This window comes from Zonotrichia albicollis, chromosome 6 (genome assembly GCF_047830755.1).
Source record: "Zonotrichia albicollis isolate bZonAlb1 chromosome 6, bZonAlb1.hap1, whole genome shotgun sequence".
NCBI classification, from domain to species: domain Eukaryota; kingdom Metazoa; phylum Chordata; class Aves; order Passeriformes; family Passerellidae; genus Zonotrichia; species Zonotrichia albicollis.
In genome coordinates this window covers 7,520,645-7,541,259 of record NC_133824.1, presented here as the reverse complement: position 1 = coordinate 7,541,259, position 20,615 = coordinate 7,520,645, and the positions used below count along the sequence as shown (strand labels likewise).

The following is a 20,615-nucleotide window of genomic DNA, read 5'->3' as shown; positions in this document are numbered from 1 at the left end:
GAGAGGCTTTATGAGCTTCTTCAATACGAAGAAGTAGTGCAGTACTTGCTTTAATACTCAGTATTCATTCAGCTCTTTGTGTGCCTCTGTCTTAACACCTTTTTAATTACCTGTTCACAGCCTATTCAGTGAGATTCCTTAATGTTTGTAGAATAGACGGTGAATCAGGGAGATACCGCTTGAATTTTTTGTATTTAAGAGCTACAGAACCGTTTTGTATTCATACATCTGCCCCAGCTTTGGTTCAATGTTGTGGAGACAGTGAGTGTGGAAGAAGAACTTCTCATTTTACTTGAGCCCAGCATCCTGGGTTCCAGTGCAGTTCTTGTACTTAGTGCTTACCATGGTGACTTACCAGAAGCACATGTTCTGAGGTGAAGAGAAATAACTTGTCATACTAGACAAAATTAAAAGAAACAAATACCAACCAAATAAAACTGCCAAAATGACCATACAAAATTAAAAAAAAAGAAACAAAACAAAAACCAGAGCAACAAAAAAACTCAAGAAAACAGAAAAAATCTAAACATAAATTACTTCTGTATAAAAATGTAGTGATGTGTGAGTTGCCAGAGTAATTTTAATACATTAGGTGGCAAATGAGCACTTAACTCCTGAATTAAAACCCATTTGTTGCAGGAGCTGCATAAATAAAATCACCTGCAAAGAAAATAATTTTATGTAAGTGCTGTAATTCTTATGAGAAAATTTTGTTTCCATCTTTAATCTCTTTGAGATGACATAAAGAGTTTGCTTCTGAGCTCTTCCAGTTAAAACTTATTGGAAATACAGAGAACTGTGTGCTTGCAAGACATTTTTCTTGAAAAACAGGTCACCTGTTTCCAAACTAATGTTTGTGTTTGTACTATCAGTGCTGGCATGCTAGGCAGTTTCCCTTTCTTCCTCCAGAACAAGGAAACATTATTCTTGTTCTTGAGGGTAATAAGTGCTCTGAAATGCAAATGGTTTATGCCTGGGCAAGTAAGTGGACTTCACAAAATGCTTCAGTATGTCTTAATGTTATTCTAATTGTAGTTTATAGGCAAGCAATAAACAGCAAGATGTTTGAGATGGATATGAAGATTGCTGCAAGGCATGTGAAACGTAAGCAACTTCACCAACTGCTACCTAATCATGTGCTTCAGAAAAAGAAAAAGGTAAACTTTTCAAATATATGAGAGCAATAAAAATACTATTGCTCTCAAATTTTTTATTTTTTTGGTTTACTAATTTATGTTTATGTAGATGTTTAGGTTTACTAATCAAAGAATTAAAATCACATTTTGAGATCTTAATTTTACCTGCAAATGATCTCATTTGAGTGTAGCAGTATTATTAGGTGCACTGAGTATAATACTACATTTCTCAGAGCATCAACAATGTGGATAGTATCTTGTCTGGCTGGGTAGTTTACCTGTGGCCATATCAGAATGGTAGCATTAGTTTTTAATTAAGGTGCTGTGTTGGATTATTGTTAAATTTCAGTTGAGTCAGTAAGAAGGGGTGAAACTTTGAATTGAACAGTTCAGTATATTTCAAAATCTCTACTGCTTTGTATTAGCTTGATCTGAGAGCAATACAGGTTTGCTTGGATTTTTCAATAGCTAAACCACTGCTACATATTGTGTTTTAAGTATAGCTGAATAACATGCTTTATTTCTATAGCTGTTTTATATTGAATGCTGTTTTAAGGGCTAGGAAGTCTTTATTGAAACCAAGTGTAGATCTATTTCAGAGAACAATGTAAGTATTAAGTAATATGTCACTTAAAGTAGTAGGACTATGTCAGAAAAGGGTTTTTCTTCTCCATGGACTAAATTCAAATCCTCTTTAAATTCTTTTTATGTACATCAGTTTGTTTTGATGTACATCACTTACTTTAAAGTTAATGAAAGTATTTTGAAGTCCATAAAACCAAAGAAATTTGAAATAAAGCTGAAAATTATAATCATTAAGTACAGTAACAGTTTCTTTTTGAATGTGATTGATTCAGACAAATCTGCACCAGAGTTGTGAAAGTGAAAATGTCAATGCTTGTAGTGAGAGGATAGTGGATTATTTACATGTAAAAGGATTTGAAAACTGTCCATTTAAGTTTGCATTTTAAAACAACTTAAATTTCTGTTGATTTTTAAACTTTTAATTAGACTAACAGAATTTTCCTTTGCCTTGTGGCTTGCAGCATTCAACAGAAGGGATCAGGTTGACAGCTCTGAATGACAGCAGCCTAGACTTGTCTATGGACAGTGATAACAGCACGTCTGTGCCTTCGCCTACCAGTGCTATGAAGACAAGTCCGTTGAACAGTTCTGGAAGTTCTCAGGGGTAATGAAGACTTTCAGGCTTGTTGCTGTTCTCTTTCTGAATTACTTGTGTTAAACACATGGCAAATGCTGTACACATGTGATACCACTGTGGGAATGTTCCAAATTGATGGAGATTGTAAATACTCTTATTGCAGTTCGAGCACTATAGCAAAATTTGGGGGATAGGGAGCAATGGTGCTGGACTTGAGATGAGGAATTATAAATTTGGGTAAAAATGCTTAGAAGAAAATGATAATAGAAAAACTTGGGGCCTGCAGTAGGAGGTTGTGAGAAGTAGTGAGCAGATAATTGTGAGGGTGAGGAAGTATTTTGTGAGTTTTGGCTCCAAGTGTGAGACAATAGAGAAGTTTAGATTTTCTGTCTGGGAAATAAGTAGTGCTCCTGCTGTTACTGATGATACCTGTGCAAATTAAGCTTAGGACCATAATTTCCCACTAGTTTCAAGGTGTACATGTTAAAGTTATCTTAATACTAATTTTCTGTATTAAGTCTTTTCATACCTTAACTCCAGTTTACTGCAATAAGTGAGTGTACTCTCTTCTTTCAAGGGTCCCATGTTTGTCTCTTTGATACACATAGAAGTTATCATCAATCTCCTACAGACCAGCAGTATTAGTCATCTATTATAGGATGTTGTATAGGATGAAATACTTGATTTGGTCCTTTTGACCGAAGTTCTTTCAGTTAGTCTTCCTTGGTAAACGGTTAACAGTAGTTGATACCACTATCTGTGCTACTGAAATAAATCTGTCTTACCTAGGATGTCACAAGTGAAGTGGAAATTGCCTTTGGCTGATTTTAGACACACACTGCTTCCCAGTTTCTGGATGATGGAAAAGGGGTCATTTTTGTGATTGGTCACTTGAAGCCCTAGGCCTTTGTTTGGGATGATTTTAGACTGAAATTATCATTGTAACAGTGTGTGTAAATTAAAACCAAACTTTTTATTCTGCTTCTTCTACACTGGTTTTGTTTCATCCTTCAGTAAATAGTTGTTGTGTTTTCCCATGCTCATTATATGGGTGGACACTGCCTGAATTTTTGCCTGTCTTTTAAATACAGCCTTTTTCTGGTCTCAAAACTGTCATTGAGTGATTTAAATTCAATATTTGAAAGAGCTTCCATTGCTTGTGTTTGGTAGTAGATTGCCAAGGCTTACTTTTACCTTTTTACTGGCATAAGTTCTGCTCTGTAACGTAGGTAAAATACTAGCTGTGGTTACTGGTCACACATAATGTGATGAAAGGCAGATCATATAACACCATAGCTTTACTAATGTCTTCAGCATTTCATAATTTTTCTCTTTTTAGCAGAAGCAGTCCTGCGCCAGCTGTAACAGCAGCATCTGTGACCAACACACAGGCTTCTGAAGTCACTGTGCCACAAATAAATTCCAGTGAAAGCTCAGGGGGTAAGGAAAATGGCGTAGCATATTGTTTCTATTGAATTTTTGGAAATGTTTATAAGGCAGTTTTTCTTCCAGCTTGAGTCTTCTAGACTTTGCATAACACATGCTGTAATGTGTTCTTCTTCATACACATAGTTCAATAATTTCTTAAGCATTCAAAAAATCAGAGAAATATTTGCTGTGACATTTAATTCTTTAATTCTTAGAGATTTATATTTGCTATGCACAATAGCGATAGTGTTCCAATGACCTAATGTAGGTCTGTAGTTTGGTTAGCTAAATGAAGAAAAAATTATCTAAAGCTGGAAGAACAATTTTTATATTTATTTTAAATTCATTTTGTAGTTAAACTCAAGGTGGTTCTGTACTGTCTGTATGTAGTCTGTCCTCCCATGTTCCCGCTCCTTGTGCTTCATGAATTTGATTCTAGGAATGCAAAAGACTCAGATGTAAGCAGAAACACCTGTTCCTTACTGATGTCTGTTCGGATATTCCCACTGCATGTGCTGACTTTATCCTCTGTTTTCTGCAAGAAAAAGTACACTTTACTTAAAAATTTTAAAATTTCACTCTGAAGTCAAAGAATAAAAGCATCTGGTGAAAATATTTTCTTAGAATCAGCTACTCTTCTTTTTTGATGGTGCTTTAGTGTACAAGGAGCAAGTCAGAAATAGATGGAAAAGGGGAGCGACTGGTTAGCCTTTCAAAATGAAATCTCTCATTCACTCTTGACGTGTGGCATGGTTTAGTCTTACTTCTCTCTGGTTTTTATCGTGTCACAGGTGCATCAATGTGAGTTAGTTTGTCCATGAGCACTAAATGGAGCTTAAATGGCGTGACTGGTTTTTGGATTTGGAAGCATATCAGAAGTTGTTCATTCTTATATTTTGGTTAATCAAAATGTTAATCACCTGATAGTTGTTAATGAAAAATTTCCTCAGTGTATTTTTTCTCATCCTGGAGCATCTCCCTATGTGCGCTTATGGGTTTGAGGTAGGCAATTGATGAGATAGAGCTTTGTCATATGGAGCATTTTTCAAAAGGATGTATATAATATAAATTCTTTATTTGATGCTCTGTGATGACTTCATATTTGTCACTAGATAAGCTAAGCCTGAGAAGTGATAAAGTTAATTTTTGAGTGAAAAAGGGAGTGTCAGATTGCTCTTGGATTTGATTTAATGCAGTCTTGGCAATGCATATATATGAGTACAGAAGCAGTAGAATTTCCTTAGGTACCACAAATACTACAGCTGTATTATACAGAGCTCTGTCTTAAGCAGGGTTAATTAGGCTAAGCAGAGTGTCATTGCCATGGCTACCCTATGTCTGGTACAGGAATTCTTTCTCAGAATCATGTGTTAAGGGCTTGGAATGGACCTAAAAGATCATCTAACCCCGACTCCTCCTGTCATGGGCAGGGACACTTCCCACTAGACCAGTTTGTACAAGGCCTTACCTGACCTGGCTTTGGACACTGCTGGGGTCAGGGCATCCAAAACCTCCTTGGACAGCCTGTTCCAGTGTCTCAGTACCTCACACTAAAGAATTTCTTCTAATACCTAACCCAGATTTCCCCTCTTTCAGTTTGTGCCCACTGCTCTTGGTCCCATCACTACAGTTCCTGACTAAGAACCCCTCTTTGGCTTCCCTGTAGGCCCCCTTCTGGTACTGGAAGGTTGCTGTGAGTTCTCCATGCAGCCTTCTTTTCTTCAGGCTGACCAGCCCCAATTTTCTCAGCCTCTCTTTGGAGGGGAGGTGCTCCAGTCCTCTTATCAACTTCACAGCCTCCTCTGGACTTGCTCCAACAGTTCCATGTCCTTCTCCTATTGGGGACACCAGAACTGTACACAGCACTCCAGGTGGGGTCTCACAAGAGCAGGGTAGAGGGGAAAGGTCCCCTCCCTCAACCTACTGCCCAGAGCCCTTTGGCTGCAGCCCAGGGCACGCTTGGCTGTCTGGGCTGTGAGCACATTGGCCAGCTCATGTTGAGTTTTTCATCAATCATGGCCCTCAAGTCTTTGTCCTCAGGGACTTTGTCTCAGTCCCTTCTCTGCCCAGCCTGTGGGGGTGCCTGGGTTTGCCACAACCCAGCCACAGGACCTTGTACTCACTGTATTGAACTTCAAGAGGTTTGCATTGACCCACTTGTCCAGCCTGTCCAGGTGCCTCTGGATGGCATCCTGTCCCTCCAGTGTGTCAGCTGCACCACACAGCCTGGTGTCACCAGTGAACTTGCTCAGGGGGCACTCAAGCTCAAGAATGAGCTTGAAACTACACTGTGCAGTGTACGCACACCTGCTGTTCCAAACATGATGCTACACCACTAACTGTACCACTTCCTTGATGCCTGCTTGATGTCAGGGGTTTTGATTAGAGACCAAAAATACCAGTGATTGAACTGAAATGATTGTGTCAATTCCTCTTGTTGAAGGTCTTTAAATTGTTTGTCCATAGGTACTTCAAATGAAAGCATTCCTCAAACTGCCACACAACCAGCCATTTCTCCACCACCAAAGCCTACCATCTCTAGAATTGTTCCCTCAGCGTATCTATTAAATCCATCACCAAGAAGTTCAGGAAATGTTGCAACAAAAATGCCTAGCCCTGTCGCAGCAGTGAAAAGGACATCTTCTCCCCATAAAGAAGAGTCTCCTAAGAAAATTAAAATTGAAGAGGTATTTGAGATTTTCAGATCGTACCATAGCAATGTTCAAAACTTTGAATATTCGTTTCACCCAGAGGGCTGATTCTCGTATTCCAGGTTTCAGAAATTTCTTATTCTGATTGCATTGCTGCTTGATGTTTTCAGCTTGCCAAGGTGTTAGTATTTTTATTTTGTTGGTATTCATCACATGACACATGTACTGCATTAGCAGAAATGCTTAGAATCTAGATTCTTATCTTAAAAGTAATTATTTTGGTAAGCCTGTAATATGCTAAGTCTTACAACTAATTCTGTCCTTTTAAACACTTTGACCTTATTTTCTTGTTGATTTTTTTTAAAATACAATTTTATGATTTGTAATAGTTTCTGTGTTTGCTTTTCAGCAGGATGAAATAAGTGAAGATACTAGCTGTATAGATTTGAATGAACATGAAAAAATGGAAACTAAGGTATATATGCCTAGGCTGTATAATTTTGTATATATTATTTGGGAAAATTACTGTTTCTCTCTAGGAATGACTAAGAGTGTGTCTATATCTAGACTCTCCAGTAAAGATTTCAAAATGATATCTTATTTTTTAATGTTCATATCAGTATTGATGGAGTCCATTGCCTGCTGGCATGCTAAGTTGAGTCCGAATCCCTAAACACATAGGATTGTCATTTCTTTGCTGGTCAGTACATGATATTAAGCATGGTGAAAAAATTAGTCATGATATTTATATTTCAGCTTGTTATATTAGATCAAGAATGTGTCAATATGCCATGCTTTTCCTGCATCCCAAACCTGATGTATGTTAATTAGTGGAAGAACAGTTGTCCTATGTATTCTGTTTGGAGTTTGCATGTTGGGCTGAGCATCCTAAAGCCAGGCACCTTGTTCACTTTTTAGATAAAGAAATTTCAAGTGATAGTAAGTAAATCTTCTGTGCAAGTGAAGTTATTGTGTGAAGTTACAGCATACTGTTTGGGAACTTAGGAGATTCAGTGTGCCTCTCCAGTATCTTGTAATTTGCAGAACATTTTTCTACCTTAGTGGTGAACAGAAAGGGTGACAGACTCTTCTTAGCCTTATGATAGCAGCTCTCCAGTTGGAATTTTGCAGTATTTATGGGGCACATTCTGTTGTCTCTGGAATACTCTGGAAGTTACGCTTATCCTTAAAGTTAAATGTAAGTTCTTTGGTTTATAGCTTCAATGGCCATAAGCAAGGAATTGTATCTTGTTAGGCAGTCACCTTGCAATGTCTCTGAAGTTAAGATAGGTGAGGGCAGAAATCCATGTAAGCACTTAATCCTCACTTCAAAAATAGATCCACTGGATACAGATAATTATAAACGACATAGGTAATCCTGTTAGTTTTTATTGGCAGTCTCCTCTAAGTCTTTGTCCTTAATATTTATGTTGGAATTATATTTCTTAAATTAACATAAACACAGGTTTTCATCCATTGAAATGCATTCCTTTTTTAGGGTGTGTTCATGGTACACTTTGAGCTAGCAGACTGTTTTTATTAAAATGAGAATGTGCCATTGTCCTGCTTTAGTCCTGTAGTCCCACTGTTTTACCTGCAAATCAGTCTCTGACACTCACCTATTCATTCAGAAAGCTGATTCAACCCATTAGCAGCAGGAAAACTTTACTGGCAGAATGGCAAAAGCTGTGGAAAAGCTGTTGAATTTTTAAACAAATTCTGTAGCTTTTCACATGATCCTCCTTGATAATACACTTTTTGTCTTTAGTGAGGTGAATGACGTGTAATGTTTTGCTATAGGATTCTGTATAAAAGGTGTTAATTGGTTAAACAAGTGACAGCTGATAAGTGATATAGCTTGTGTTGATGTCAAATCCCTAATAAGTGAAACATTCTCCAGTGTGGTGATTCCTTCCTAAAAGGAAGGGTGTCAATGCAGCAAGCATCAATGGTTGCATTTTTCTTTTGCTGAATGTGCACAATGTAAATCATTCTGGAGTGCTGGGTGTTGTATATAAGTAGCTCACTGGAAGTGATGTAAGTGTGGTGATGCTTCTGGTTTTTTTTTCAGGAGCAAGTTGAGACAGAAGTGAATGTTAATTCTCAAACAGAAACTCTTCAGACAACTTCTCTTCAAGCTCCTCAGGTACTGTTTATGAAAGCAATGCTGCCATGTAATGTATTTATGTGCTAATCTGTGGTGAAAGAATTGAAACTGAAATGAGTCCAGATGTTAAAAATAAATGTATAATTTTAAATAGAAATCCATTTTATGGTAAGCTACTTGTTGTTACTGTCACAATTTTTGTTTTAGATAGTCATTGGTCTTATTGAATGTGCATTGTAGCTAAACATGTATGGCTTGCCATACAAACTGACCGAGGCTGGATTCGCTCTTCTGAATTGTGCCTTCAAAGTAAGGGGCTCAGTTTATTCCTTTGTGCTTTGCACATCACAGAATAATCCTTTCTAACAAGGAAACAAATGCTCTAAATAGCTGCTGCTCAAAGATCTCGAGGTAGAGGTTGAGGATGTCTGAAATGTATCTTCAGATTCTGATATGTGGTATGAGAGACAAGTTGTAAGTTTGTCACTGCTCAGCCAGCTGGTGTTAGCAGTGTAAAGTCCTTTGCAAAACAGTAAAAATTCTGTACCATTCACTTAAGTTTTTGTTTCTAGTATTGTAACAACTTTTAAAGAGCACCTCTGTTTCTTACTATTATTTTTAAACTTCTCTTAGTGCTCTGCTGATTAAAGTATCACTATCAAGCACTTTATGCACTCTTGAATCATTGAAGTATGTGTAGTTGAATGTGTTGGTTGAAAATAGAAATTGTTGCAATAGTAATAATTGTATTTCTTACTGGACATTTTGAACTGTGAATAAAGATAGCAAAACTGTAGATGCTACATGGACTTCCTAAACTGCTTTGGGGAATTTTTTAGATCATTTAGTAAGTATACCAATTTTATTTTTTCTGTTATTGTGGGGGATTACATAAAGCTTTGTAGCTTTTTTACAGATTGTATGGTTGTTACTTTAGCAAAAGTAATCTGGAAACTACAAAGGATGGTGAGCCTCCTCTGTCATTTCTCAGTGTTCTTGTTGGTTTGTTTAAAACACTGCCCATGTTGCAGAAAATAGAAACATGTCAAACTGCAGATCAGCACCAACCAGAAGGTTACTTGGGGCAGGGGTGATGTGAAGCCCAGAGCTATTTTGTCCTGGGTCCCTGCTGCTTTGTGTGCAAACACATCAGTCAGTGTTAGCGTGAGTGATTTATTTTTAATAAAACAGCGATTAAGAGTAGTCATTTTAATACAGCTTTCTCATGTATCAAAGGTACCTTATATAAACTTTGAACATTTATAGTGTAAGGAAACATTTTATGATAAATGATGTGAAGTATTGCGTAATAACTGCGTTATTGGGATGGCAAATAATGTGCCACAGTGGAAGTGAAAATACTTAAAAGAAAAAAAGCAAACCACCCCAACCTTAGAGGCATGTACAGCAAGTGAGAAATAAATGAATCTCATTGAATCTTGGGTGTGTTTCTGTCTTTTCCTTTAGTTTGTTTTAGATACAATTTTTCTGAATGGCATTTAAGTCTTACAGGTGAGAAAAAAATGTTGAGATTATTGTCAGGATGAAATTCTTAACACATTAATACAGTACCTTTTTAGAGTTCATAACTTTTTTGTCATGTAAATCTGAACCAATATGAAAAATTAGACATTTGACTGTAGAGTTTTTCAACAGTCTATAATGTATGACGACACACACATTGGATTGGGAACTGTTTTTCATCACTCATCAGGAAGGGCGCAGAGACTTAACAATGAATTGTTAAGAGATGTTTTCAAATACTAAACATGTGGATCAGATAGTTGATGTTACTGATCAAGCATCATTATTATGTGGATGTTTTACTTTTTTACAGGTTATTAGTAGGCCCAGCTTTATCTACAGCACTTGCTAATTTCTTGCAGTTGTCAAAAAAATAAAAGCACACAAAGATTATATAGAAATTTTCTTTATTAAAGACTCTGTAGGCAAAGGAAATACCTGCTTCTCTCTTTATAATCTGTAATTATCTTCATATATTCCTAAAAATTTTTAAAATATCTTTGTTTTGAAAGTTAATGCCAGTTACTACAATATTTTTCTTTTTATATTTACAAAGTTAAAATACAACCAAACTTCTTTTCTTTTCAGAAAACACCCAGTACAGACCTTTCAGATATCCCTGCTCTTCCTGCAAATCCTATTCCTGTTATCAAGAATTCAATAAAATTGAGATTGAACCGGTAAAAACCACCTCAGGGGTCCATAAACAGTATCTGCCAACTCAACCTGTTGTCTTCTAATGCTAGAAAAAAAGGAGAACGGAGGGTGCAAGACTAGAACATAATCGCAAATGGATTTAGGTATATGTTGTGCACTTCCCTTTCTGGACTAAAGTCGCCGCTTGATTGGAAGTCCAGGTTAGTATGTGAAGCCAGGAGTACAATTAATGTGTTAGCAACAGTTACATTAAATATTTCGAAGGATTACTGCCTTTAAAAACATGAACACTATTTGTAGCCATATTTGACATTGATTGAATTTGTTTGATGCATTGTTTCAAAATTGAGATAAAACTGGCATAAGAATCCCTTAAATGCACTTTTATGTACTTTTTTATTGGAGTATGACTAATTTTAGATCTTTAGCTGATGAAATTTCATTTTATTGAAGAGTCTCTTCAATAGTAGTAATTTGCAAATTGGATGACATTCTATGATATACTATACATTGAAAGCCAAGTGTATAGTATAGTTAGTTCAACTGCCATCAAGAGCAGTAAGTCTTTAAAATGTAATGTCAAATCTTGGGGTCATAAGACGTAAGTTGAGGAAGTAATTGGGAAGTTTTGGTATTGGTGGGACATGATTAAGATGTGGTCTACTTTTATTTATAGGATTGTTTTAAGGTGCATACAAATCAGCAATCAAATAGTAAATAAACTTTCTTTTGAGCTAAATGAACTCCTTATTCCCTTTTTTTATCCCTTTATTTCTTGGGAAAATATTTTGCATTTACTGTTGGGGTTTTTTTTTTCAAATTATTTTTTCTGCCTGTATGCACCATATAGAACAATAGTTATTTATACAAAATGAAAACAAGCCATGTACTCATTTGGGTTCCCCCCTGCCCCTTACCTAGTTGTAATACCCTGTGGGCCTCTAGGCACAAATTCAGAATTTGTCCCATGACTAAAGTGTTTAGGTAAATATTGTGTGCCTGTGAAATACACCACCTGTCTTGATGGCCTTTGAATCACTAAATATGATTTTTGTACACTCCATAAAGGTCCCGTATGCATTAAAAAGCTAAAAATTTTAAATAAAGGCAAAAAGATTTTTCCCTAAAAATTTTAACCTTTTTATTTTTAGATAGTTCATCACAAGTAGTTTTACATACTGAACAACACCAAATTTTTAAAAATCATATTTCTAGTAAGCACTTGACATCTAGTAAGCTCTCTTACTCCTATCTTTTGTTCTTGTAGTCCTATCAAAAAAGTAACAGCTTTTTCTTTTGAAAGAACTGAAGCTCTCATGGCAAAGAACAGTATTTGAGGAACATGAGGGATACCAACAGTAATACCAGATGTAGATAACAAACTTCATGTTACTATTACTTAAGTCTGAAATATGTGGGATGTCAAATCATACTTCCCATACTTTGATTAGCATGTTTTATGAACTCCTTCTCCCATTGTGCTCCATCCTATTGCACATGCATCTTTCATGTTACAAGTTAAATTACTTACACTCTTCCCCTTATCCTTCTAAATTAATTCTCCAAAGTCAGAGTGTAGCTTATCTTTTACTTAGGCTGTGCAGTAACTGAAGGTTTTTTTTTTTTTTTTTGCCATTTGTCTAAGATGTCTAGTATACAATATTTCTCTTTTCCTTGCCCTGTGCAGCCTGCTGTCGTCCACCCCCCAAAGAAGGTTATATCTTAACAGTTGAAGTGTACAAGCTGTCTGTGTATTTTGTGTAGCTATGGAGTTTAGATCGAAATTGCCAGGCACAAATTTAGTCTTGTCATTTTGTTTACACATCAGAAAATCTTTTTCATTTTATTAAACGTTTCATGTAACTGCACCCAAGTTTTGCCAAGCTGGAAACTTGGAACCTTTCTGTATAGTGACTTTTTAATTCTAGTTTTCATAACCTGGAGATCAGACTGTTGCTTTCGCATGATGTACGTAGTGTCTCATGACTGGAGTTTGCTTTGTTTTATAGTATCTGTACTCCTTGTATTTTTCAAGAGCTATTTTGTAAACAGATGATGTATTTCTCCATTGAAAACACAATAAAAAACAGCACAATCCCATGGTTGTCCAATTTTTCTGACTGTACTAAATTAGTTTTACTTTCTTAATTCTTACTTAGCTCTTAAATTTTCTGCAAAATATGGTGTGGCCTAAAGGAAATAGAGTAGATAATGCTTATTTAGAGAGCATTCATTTATGTTTGCAATAGGAAGTGGAAATAACACTCAAGGATGTTGGGTTCTAGCTATTAAAGGGAAAGTTTGTGGATTGTGCAGTGTTTTGGTGGGGGCAGAGTCGACAAAAGCACAAAACATTTAAGGACATCCATTCTATCTCTTCATCCTAAATTCTTAAAAGTGGACAAAACTAGAAGAAACACGTGCCTAAACAATTTGGGGGTACGCTATTTTCAGCAAATGTTTGAGCTTCATTTTTTAAAAACATTGGCTGTCAGAGTTTTGGCACCTCAGGCTTTTCTTACAAGTGCCTATTCCTTATGTCAGCAGATGGCACTATTTCTCTTCTTCTTAAGTAGTTTAAGCATGTCCTGAAATAAAAGTAAAAATTGCAGGTAGCTGTGCATCACTTGATTGATCTTTGTATCAGCATGAGCCCAATCCTCCAAATGCTTGATGTGAGTAACTTCAATAAGTAGTCTACTTTTGACTAAAATTTCTTTAACTGCTAAAACCACGGATGATTATGGTCTTCATATTATAATTGCCCTGCCTAAAACAATAAACCTTTCTGTTGTATATATTTTTCACAGCATGAAATTGTCTTGTTTAAAACATATTAATCATTTTTATTTCCTGCCCACCACATCTCCCTTTCATCACAGCTGACGGTGTTATTTATGGCTTTAATTCATCTTTTTTTTTTCTCTGACCAGTAAAAATCTGCTAGTAGATACACAAATTTCTCTTTAATGTTTTTTAGGTACTGGCAATAGGTTTCAATAGCTTGTTTTTCTGAGTTGCCCATCATCAACCTCCTGAATTAAGTTCACTGACTCATAAGGATCTGCAAACAAGAAGCTGAAAATTACTGTTGTAGCCAAAATAATTAACATTAATAAGCCATGATTTAACAGATGGCTTTAGACATACTGATTGGAATCAGACATTCGAGTTGATGAGTTCTAGCTAAAGTTGTGCTTCCTTGTAGATAGTATGTGTGCATGCCACTTCCTATTAAATGCACTTCTTAATGCTTTTCTTAGTTTTTGGGGGGGGGGGGGGGGTTTCTTTGTTTTGGGTTTTTTTAAAACTTGTAGCTACAAGTATATGGTAACTGAGTAGTAATGAATATCAGTTGTTAGTAAATACTTAATGAAAGAATTAATTTTATCAAGAGTAAAAGATGAAACAGTTCTTCAGCATCTAGACTAGCCAAAAGTAATTCAGCATAGCAAGAACATACAGTATTGACCCTGAGCCAGAACCTATGCTTAAATGCACTAAAAACTACTGTGATAGTTACTGAGGAAGCAGAATGTTTATCCTCATAATAGATATTATTTAGAGGTTGTATTTGTAGAAAAGGTATTTTGCATGTTGTAGTGTTGGTGGCATCATTTATGTAAGTTCATGGAAACACTAGTCAAGTACCTTTGCTGTGATCAATATCTGCCATCATTGTGGCTGTACAGTACTTACCAGATTTCATCACTTGTTATGCAAGTCTTGATGGTATAGTTAGAAATGTACATGTATTAGCTGAATGCTTAGTGGATTCACTTTTGTTTTTACAGATCTAATATTCGTATTGGAAAAATGTCAGTAATACAAATCAGTAAACTGATTTTAGTTTAATAATCATAGTAGTAATAAGTGTGTGTTCAGTAGAAACAAAGCATCTTGGTTTTGTTGGTAGAGGCAGATGCAGTTTGCTATATCTACAAAGTTAAACTAATAATTTGAAATACCTACAAACATCAGCTAATATTGTCACCAAAAGAATGCAGACTTGAATATGAAACTTCAGAGGGCATGTTTATGAAAAAGATAATACGGTTAACCACTGCTGGATATTCCATCTGTGTTTTGGATATTTAAACTAAGGATTTTTTAAAATGAAATTTAGCTATATTTTTATCGTTCTAACTAAATCCTGTCTTTAGGTGACTTTTTTTCCTGCCTTCCACACTTAATTATGAATTATATTACTAAAGTAACTACATCACAGGTCCTATCAGCAAGTCTGCATATCTTAATTACCTCAGTATTATTATTATCTCTATTCTAGTGCAATGTTTAAAATTAATTAAGAATGACAAATGTCCTACACCCTGTATTAAAGTTAAATTTAAAGGTATAGTAATGGTTGGGAAAAAATATTTTGTGGTATGTGTAGATATTATTAAGCTTTGGTTTTGTATTAAGTTACTGTCTCTAAATAAGAGCTAGAATCCCTGAAAGTAATAGGAAAGGATAAAGAGTAAAATTATTGTTGATGTAAGGTGATAAAAGCCCCAGCTTATTAGGTAAGCTAAGCTGCATTTATTTATTTAAGGAACTGGCCAATCATTTAAACTGCTGTGGCCCACACAGATACTGGACAGCTTACAAATGCAAATGCTGCTTTTGCTTGATCTATGAGCTAGCATTCCTGTTTTCTGTTTGTATTTGTTGAAGTCAGTGTCCTGAATAAGGTTACTAAAGTGAACTTTTGCATGCCTAAACTCTACACATGTCAAACTTTTCAGTTTATCTGAGGTTATATCTGAGGTTATTTCTGTGGCTCTTGGTTCAGTTAGGGTAAAACACTTGACCTAAAGCAGATAGAATTACTAAAGTAGAATGGAATGTTGGGTCAAGTTCCCTTTATTGATCAGGCACTTCAAATGGCCTGAAGATAAAACTGGAGGCAAGGTGGGCAATCCTTGACGTTTAAGAAACAACTTCCCAATCTCCTCAAATAGAAACTTGATTCTAAGCAAACACAATAAATATGATACTTCTTGAAAGAGTGTGGAAGAGTTGCGCTGCGTCGGCTGCTCCAGCATTCCCGCCCGGTGCCCTGAGCGGTGCCTCGTGCCGTGTGCTGCAGAATTCTGGCGTGCGCGCTGTCCTTGTTTGCGTTGCGAGTCTGCAGCGGAGCTGTTAATAAAGAGATTGATGATAAAGTTGTCGGGAAGAGACAGTTGGACAGGACTGCTCGCCATGAGTGACAGAGGGCACGCTCTGCCTTCACAGCCGAGAACGCTGCCCCCAGCAGAGAGCCGGCCATGCCTGGACGCTGTGCCAAGCCTGCTCAGCGCGTGGGGAGAGGAGCTGCAGCCTCTACCAAGGATTTCAATTAGATTTTGAGCCTGTGCTCTTAAAGTGAGATTTCTCTTATTTAGGATCAGCGTGCCATTTTTAAAAACCTTGATGTCCTCTTGAGAATAAACACAGTTTCAGCAGCAATATAAAGGCAGAAATTTTTGAGAATTATCTAAGCAATTTAAAATTTTGTTGTCATCTGGTTCAATTAAATGAAATGGAGATTCTTAAAATTAACATTTTTTGCTTTTTATGGGTAATAAATTCATTATACATGTACTCAGTCTAGGTATTAGCTTCTGTAGGAATCTCCTGCCAAGATATCATAAACTTGGTTCACCTCAGTCACATGGTTGGAATAAGAGAAGCCCAGGATGATGGATGGAAGCATTCATTGTCTCAGCCACAGTTTATCATCTGTAAGTTTTATCCATTACAATGTGAAAAACAGTGAGACTGATAAAATGTTTGATAGTTTAGGCCATCTGCTCATACAGTATATTAGAGTTATTAGTGATTGTTCCTACTGTTTCTTACCATCACCCAGAACAGTGTGTGGATTTTCTGTTCACTAGTGTTTACTAAATGTGGTATCTCATCTGGGAGTATTTTTTTTTCTTGTAGCGTCTAGTCCTTGTAGGTAGTGAGAGAAAAGGATCCTCACAGCCTGAGTCAAGAAAAATGCCTTAAAAAGCAGTTTCAGTGTTTTGCTTTTCAGTGTCTTCATGGGAGGAAGATCAGTCTTTTTGGTCTGATTGCAGTTTAAGGGGCGGTAGATCATCTTCTGTGGACAGATTTTACAAATACTTTTTCCAGGATATTTCCCACAGGACATAATTTCTTCTTTTTTTAATAGTTTATTAATTAATTAATAGATTCATTGTTTGTGTATTCTTTCTCAAACGACAAAACACTAAGAAAATAGCTGCTTCTGTTCAATGAGTGTTTGACTTGAAAAGGGATGAAATAATATTTATAGTAATTGCTATGAATAAAAAGAGTTCAATTTATTTAGAAGCATTTTTCTAGTAGTTATTGTAGGCACAAAGCACTTTTTCCCACTTATAAAATTTTTCCTCATGTTTTAGGCTACTTAAGAAAAAGGGGCAAATTTTGTTCCATGAAAATGCAGGCTTAGTATTGGAGAATCTCAAGTCTGTAAATTAATTGACCTAAGAAGACTACTTTAAATTTTTTTTTTTTAATGTAGGGATATAAGCTAGCACACTTGCATTTATGTTTGTTCAAAGACGTAGGAATTGCTTGATAGCCTCAACAGTGGTTTCTCTGAATAGGAGCTGTGTAGCCAGAAGCACACCAGATGTTGTGTCTTTGCAGATAAAGTCAAAATGCAAGTTTGATCTAGCACCATTAGGGGTGGTTTTTTTTAAGCTTAAAGAATGCTTTTACGTTTGATTTAATATAAACTGTATTTTTAAAAATGTATGGAAGTCACACTTTGCGCTGTTACAATCATCATTGTGTGATGATTTTTCCTTTCTGGCCTGTTAGATTTTCAAGGGTAATCTGAGCATTCATTAGGGAAATATGCTTCTAGGTCTGTTTAAAATAGAGATGTCTTTAGCTTTTCTTATTATTTAGTGTTCCAGTATCACAAACTTTATTTTCAGCACCCACTGTTATGTGTCAAACTGAATGAAACGTGCCTTACCTGACAACATCAAGAACTTAAAAAGAATTGTAGGAATGAATTGTCCATTCTTGTGCATTTCATTAACATTCTGTGTCATCTGTTTTTGTTCTTCAGCTGTAACACCTCATTTTGATGCTTCCACTTATGACATAATTTTAGTGGTGTATTTCCTTCAAAATTAAAAGGGACATGTGCATATTATTTTAAAGGTGAAACAATTTTTACTGTATAAGAAGAATTATATAATGTATCAACAAACACACAAATCCCAACAATAACTCATCACTGTGGTAGTTCAAAGCAGTTTGTTTGAAAGGTTGGCTCACAGCAAAGCCAAACCTAAATTCTGATCCTGACTTGGGTATGTGTGACCTTGGCAAGGCTAGTGACTCCTTGTTTCAACCTTTTTATATTAGAAATGAGATTAGAGGTTATCAGACATTTCACAAAGACTGACTGTTAGCATTTGAGAATGTCTTGGGATTTTCATATAGTAGATTCTTTGTTCCATTGGATTCTCCTGTAGGCATGAATCATGCACAACTTGAAGCTCATACACTAGTTTTCCAATCTTTGTTTTGTAATGGATATATCATCTTTATATCCTGCTGTAAATTAGTTCTGAGGAACATGAAGGAGGAGAGGTTCCTGTGCATGGTATTAGAGCAGTCTTCCAGTAGAGGAAAGCAAGAGAATTGGGCAGCTGGGTGCTGTTTTCATTTGATGACACACTACATCCTATTTTGCCTTTCAAAAAAAAAAAAAAAAGTATTTTAATATAAACACACCCACATCAGTTGTTGTCTTTGGAAGACTGGCTTCTCATGTTCAACTTAGGAATTTATCTAGTTGTCCAAGCTCTAGTTTTTTCATATGGATGTATCTGCCTGAAAATTGGAGAAGGAATTATTGTATGAGTGTTCACTGTTTGTATTGCATCACAATGGTAATGTAAACGGTTTTATTTTTTTTAAGGAGCACTTAATTTTGAAATGTGGTTTACATAGGAAATACAAAAAGAACCTACCATTTCTATTTTCCTGTTAGTTAAAAAGAAGAAAAAGAAAACCCACATATTTTCTAATGTGTATCAGAGCAGCAGAAGGCACTGCTTTACTCCACCACTGTGCAGCAGCACTACTTGGTTTATATAGATGTTAGCCTAAGCAAAGACTGGAAGTTCAAATCCACCACATTTTAAGGGTTAGCCTGTGCAACACCATGGAAGAAAATCTGGAAGTAACACGGGGATTCTTCTGTCATTTTGACAACTAGGTGTAGGCTGGCTGACTTAACCCAGAAACAAGTGTCAGTCCTCCTGTACTGGCAAATAGGATGTGTCCTATGGTGACACCATTTTCCCTCAGATCTTCTGAACACCTTCCAATTTTTGATTGTTTGCTTTCAGCACTCTTCTTACTAGTCCTGGTATTTTGAAATAACTCCTCCTACTTCGTTCTACCTGGGGGACTGAACTGAGGCTGCAAAGACTAAACTTAGTGGGAGTTATTTTAATCTATGCTATGCTGAATGATTGCCAATAATGCTTTGCTTGATATCCACATCTTTTATCTTATTATCCTAGCCTGTCTCAGTAAGAGACACCACAAAGTATCCAAAACTTTACCTCTTTAGGTGTATTTTTGCGAGAGAGTTTAAGACAGCACTTGCTCTTCCCACATGTGCATGTTGAAAACCTTTATTTCTGGGAGACAGGTTGCAATTAAAACCTATGTGTACAAAACATGGGCTTGGCTTTGGAGTCAGTGGGAGAGGATATGCCATGAATTGAGCAAGTCCATCTTCAGCTGGCCTGGTCTGCCTGGAATAGGTCACTGTTGCAATATCTTAGTTCTCTTCTCTGAACAATTTTAAACTAAAACTGCTTATTACCAGGTTAGGAGAAAAATTATGAAAACGGTGTTGGCTGATGGGGGTGCAGTCAGCTGAGGAAGGGAGTTTACTTGGGATCTTGGATTTATTTCTAAATCCTTAGGGAAGAGGTTAATAGCAGTGACCTAGATGCTATAGCATTAGGATCCTTGGGGAAAGGGGAGTTTCTTATTTATTTAAGCACTGGTTATATGCCTGCAGATATTAAATTCAAGCTCTTCTTCATAAAACAGTCAAGTGATGATGCTTCTCAGTGTCCATTGATCAAAAAATTACAGTATATAAAAAATATTAAATCAAACTCCATGTATGTGCTGCTAACTGCCACTGGGAATTTTTCTACAGAGTACAGAAACACTCTGGAGAAAGGACTTCTTTTGTGTTGGAGTTGAAATATAATATATGTCTTCCCAAGTGTTCTTTTACAGCTTTCTAACTGTTTTCAGATCTCCAAACTGGTGGCTGGTTCTGTACACAGTGGAACATGTGTGAGACTTTATTTAAACAGCCATGTATATTCCACTGATAAACTAGAAACTGAAATATGGACAATACTGATAGGAGAAGCCGTTTGTCCAATTGACTCTCTTGGCACCTATCCACTTTTTTCTCATTGACTTTAAAATATTTTGGACCTTTCATCTGATGATCTCAAAGCTTTTTGCAAACATTAATTAAGCCTGTTGATGCCCCTGTGAGCTAAATAAATACAATAGGTGTGGTTTAGATGGGTAAATGAAGATACAGAGTAGTTGTTTTGTGCAAGGTCGCCTGCTAATTCAGCAGTGGAGCTGAGGGGTGGGAGCTGTCTGCCTGACTCCCTTTGCAATTGCTAGGGTTAAATCAGATTCTCCCAGATAAATGCAAACAACAACCAGACTTCACACCAGAGAGAGACAGATACAGAACCCTAATTGCAGTTTGTATTCTGACAATGACCAGAGCTTTTCTACAGTACTGAATTGTTCCTAATCTTTGCAAAAACAATTATAACTAGCCCAGTGAAAAAATTAAATAGTAATAAAAAGATTGTCACAACTCAAAACTGTAGTTCTCTGTGTTTAATATTTCCTGTTTTTACGTGATATCTCTTAAG

General features: G+C 36.3%; 1 protein-coding gene across 4 annotated transcripts in view; it reads left to right on the top strand.

The window, feature by feature from the left end:
* PAPOLA (poly(A) polymerase alpha) overlaps positions 1 to 12,765 on the top strand; it is a 44,108-nt gene extending 31,343 nt beyond the window's left edge. The window contains exons 16-22 of one of the 4 annotated variants that reach the window (XM_074542388.1): positions 1,036 to 1,157; positions 2,183 to 2,325; positions 3,641 to 3,738; positions 6,193 to 6,413; positions 6,790 to 6,852; positions 8,449 to 8,523; positions 10,597 to 12,765. In XM_074542388.1, coding sequence (XP_074398489.1) covers positions 1,036 to 1,157; positions 2,183 to 2,325; positions 3,641 to 3,738; positions 6,193 to 6,413; positions 6,790 to 6,852; positions 8,449 to 8,523; positions 10,597 to 10,692 — 818 coding nt within the window. In that variant the 3' untranslated portion in view covers positions 10,693 to 12,765. Of the gene's footprint in view, positions 1 to 1,035; positions 1,158 to 2,182; positions 2,326 to 3,637; positions 3,739 to 6,192; positions 6,414 to 6,786; positions 6,853 to 8,448; positions 8,524 to 10,596 lie in introns of all 4 variants that reach the window. The other 3 variants (XM_074542386.1, XM_074542387.1, XM_074542385.1) reach the window with 3 other exon arrangements.
* The last annotated feature ends 7,850 nt before the right edge of the window (positions 12,766 to 20,615 follow it).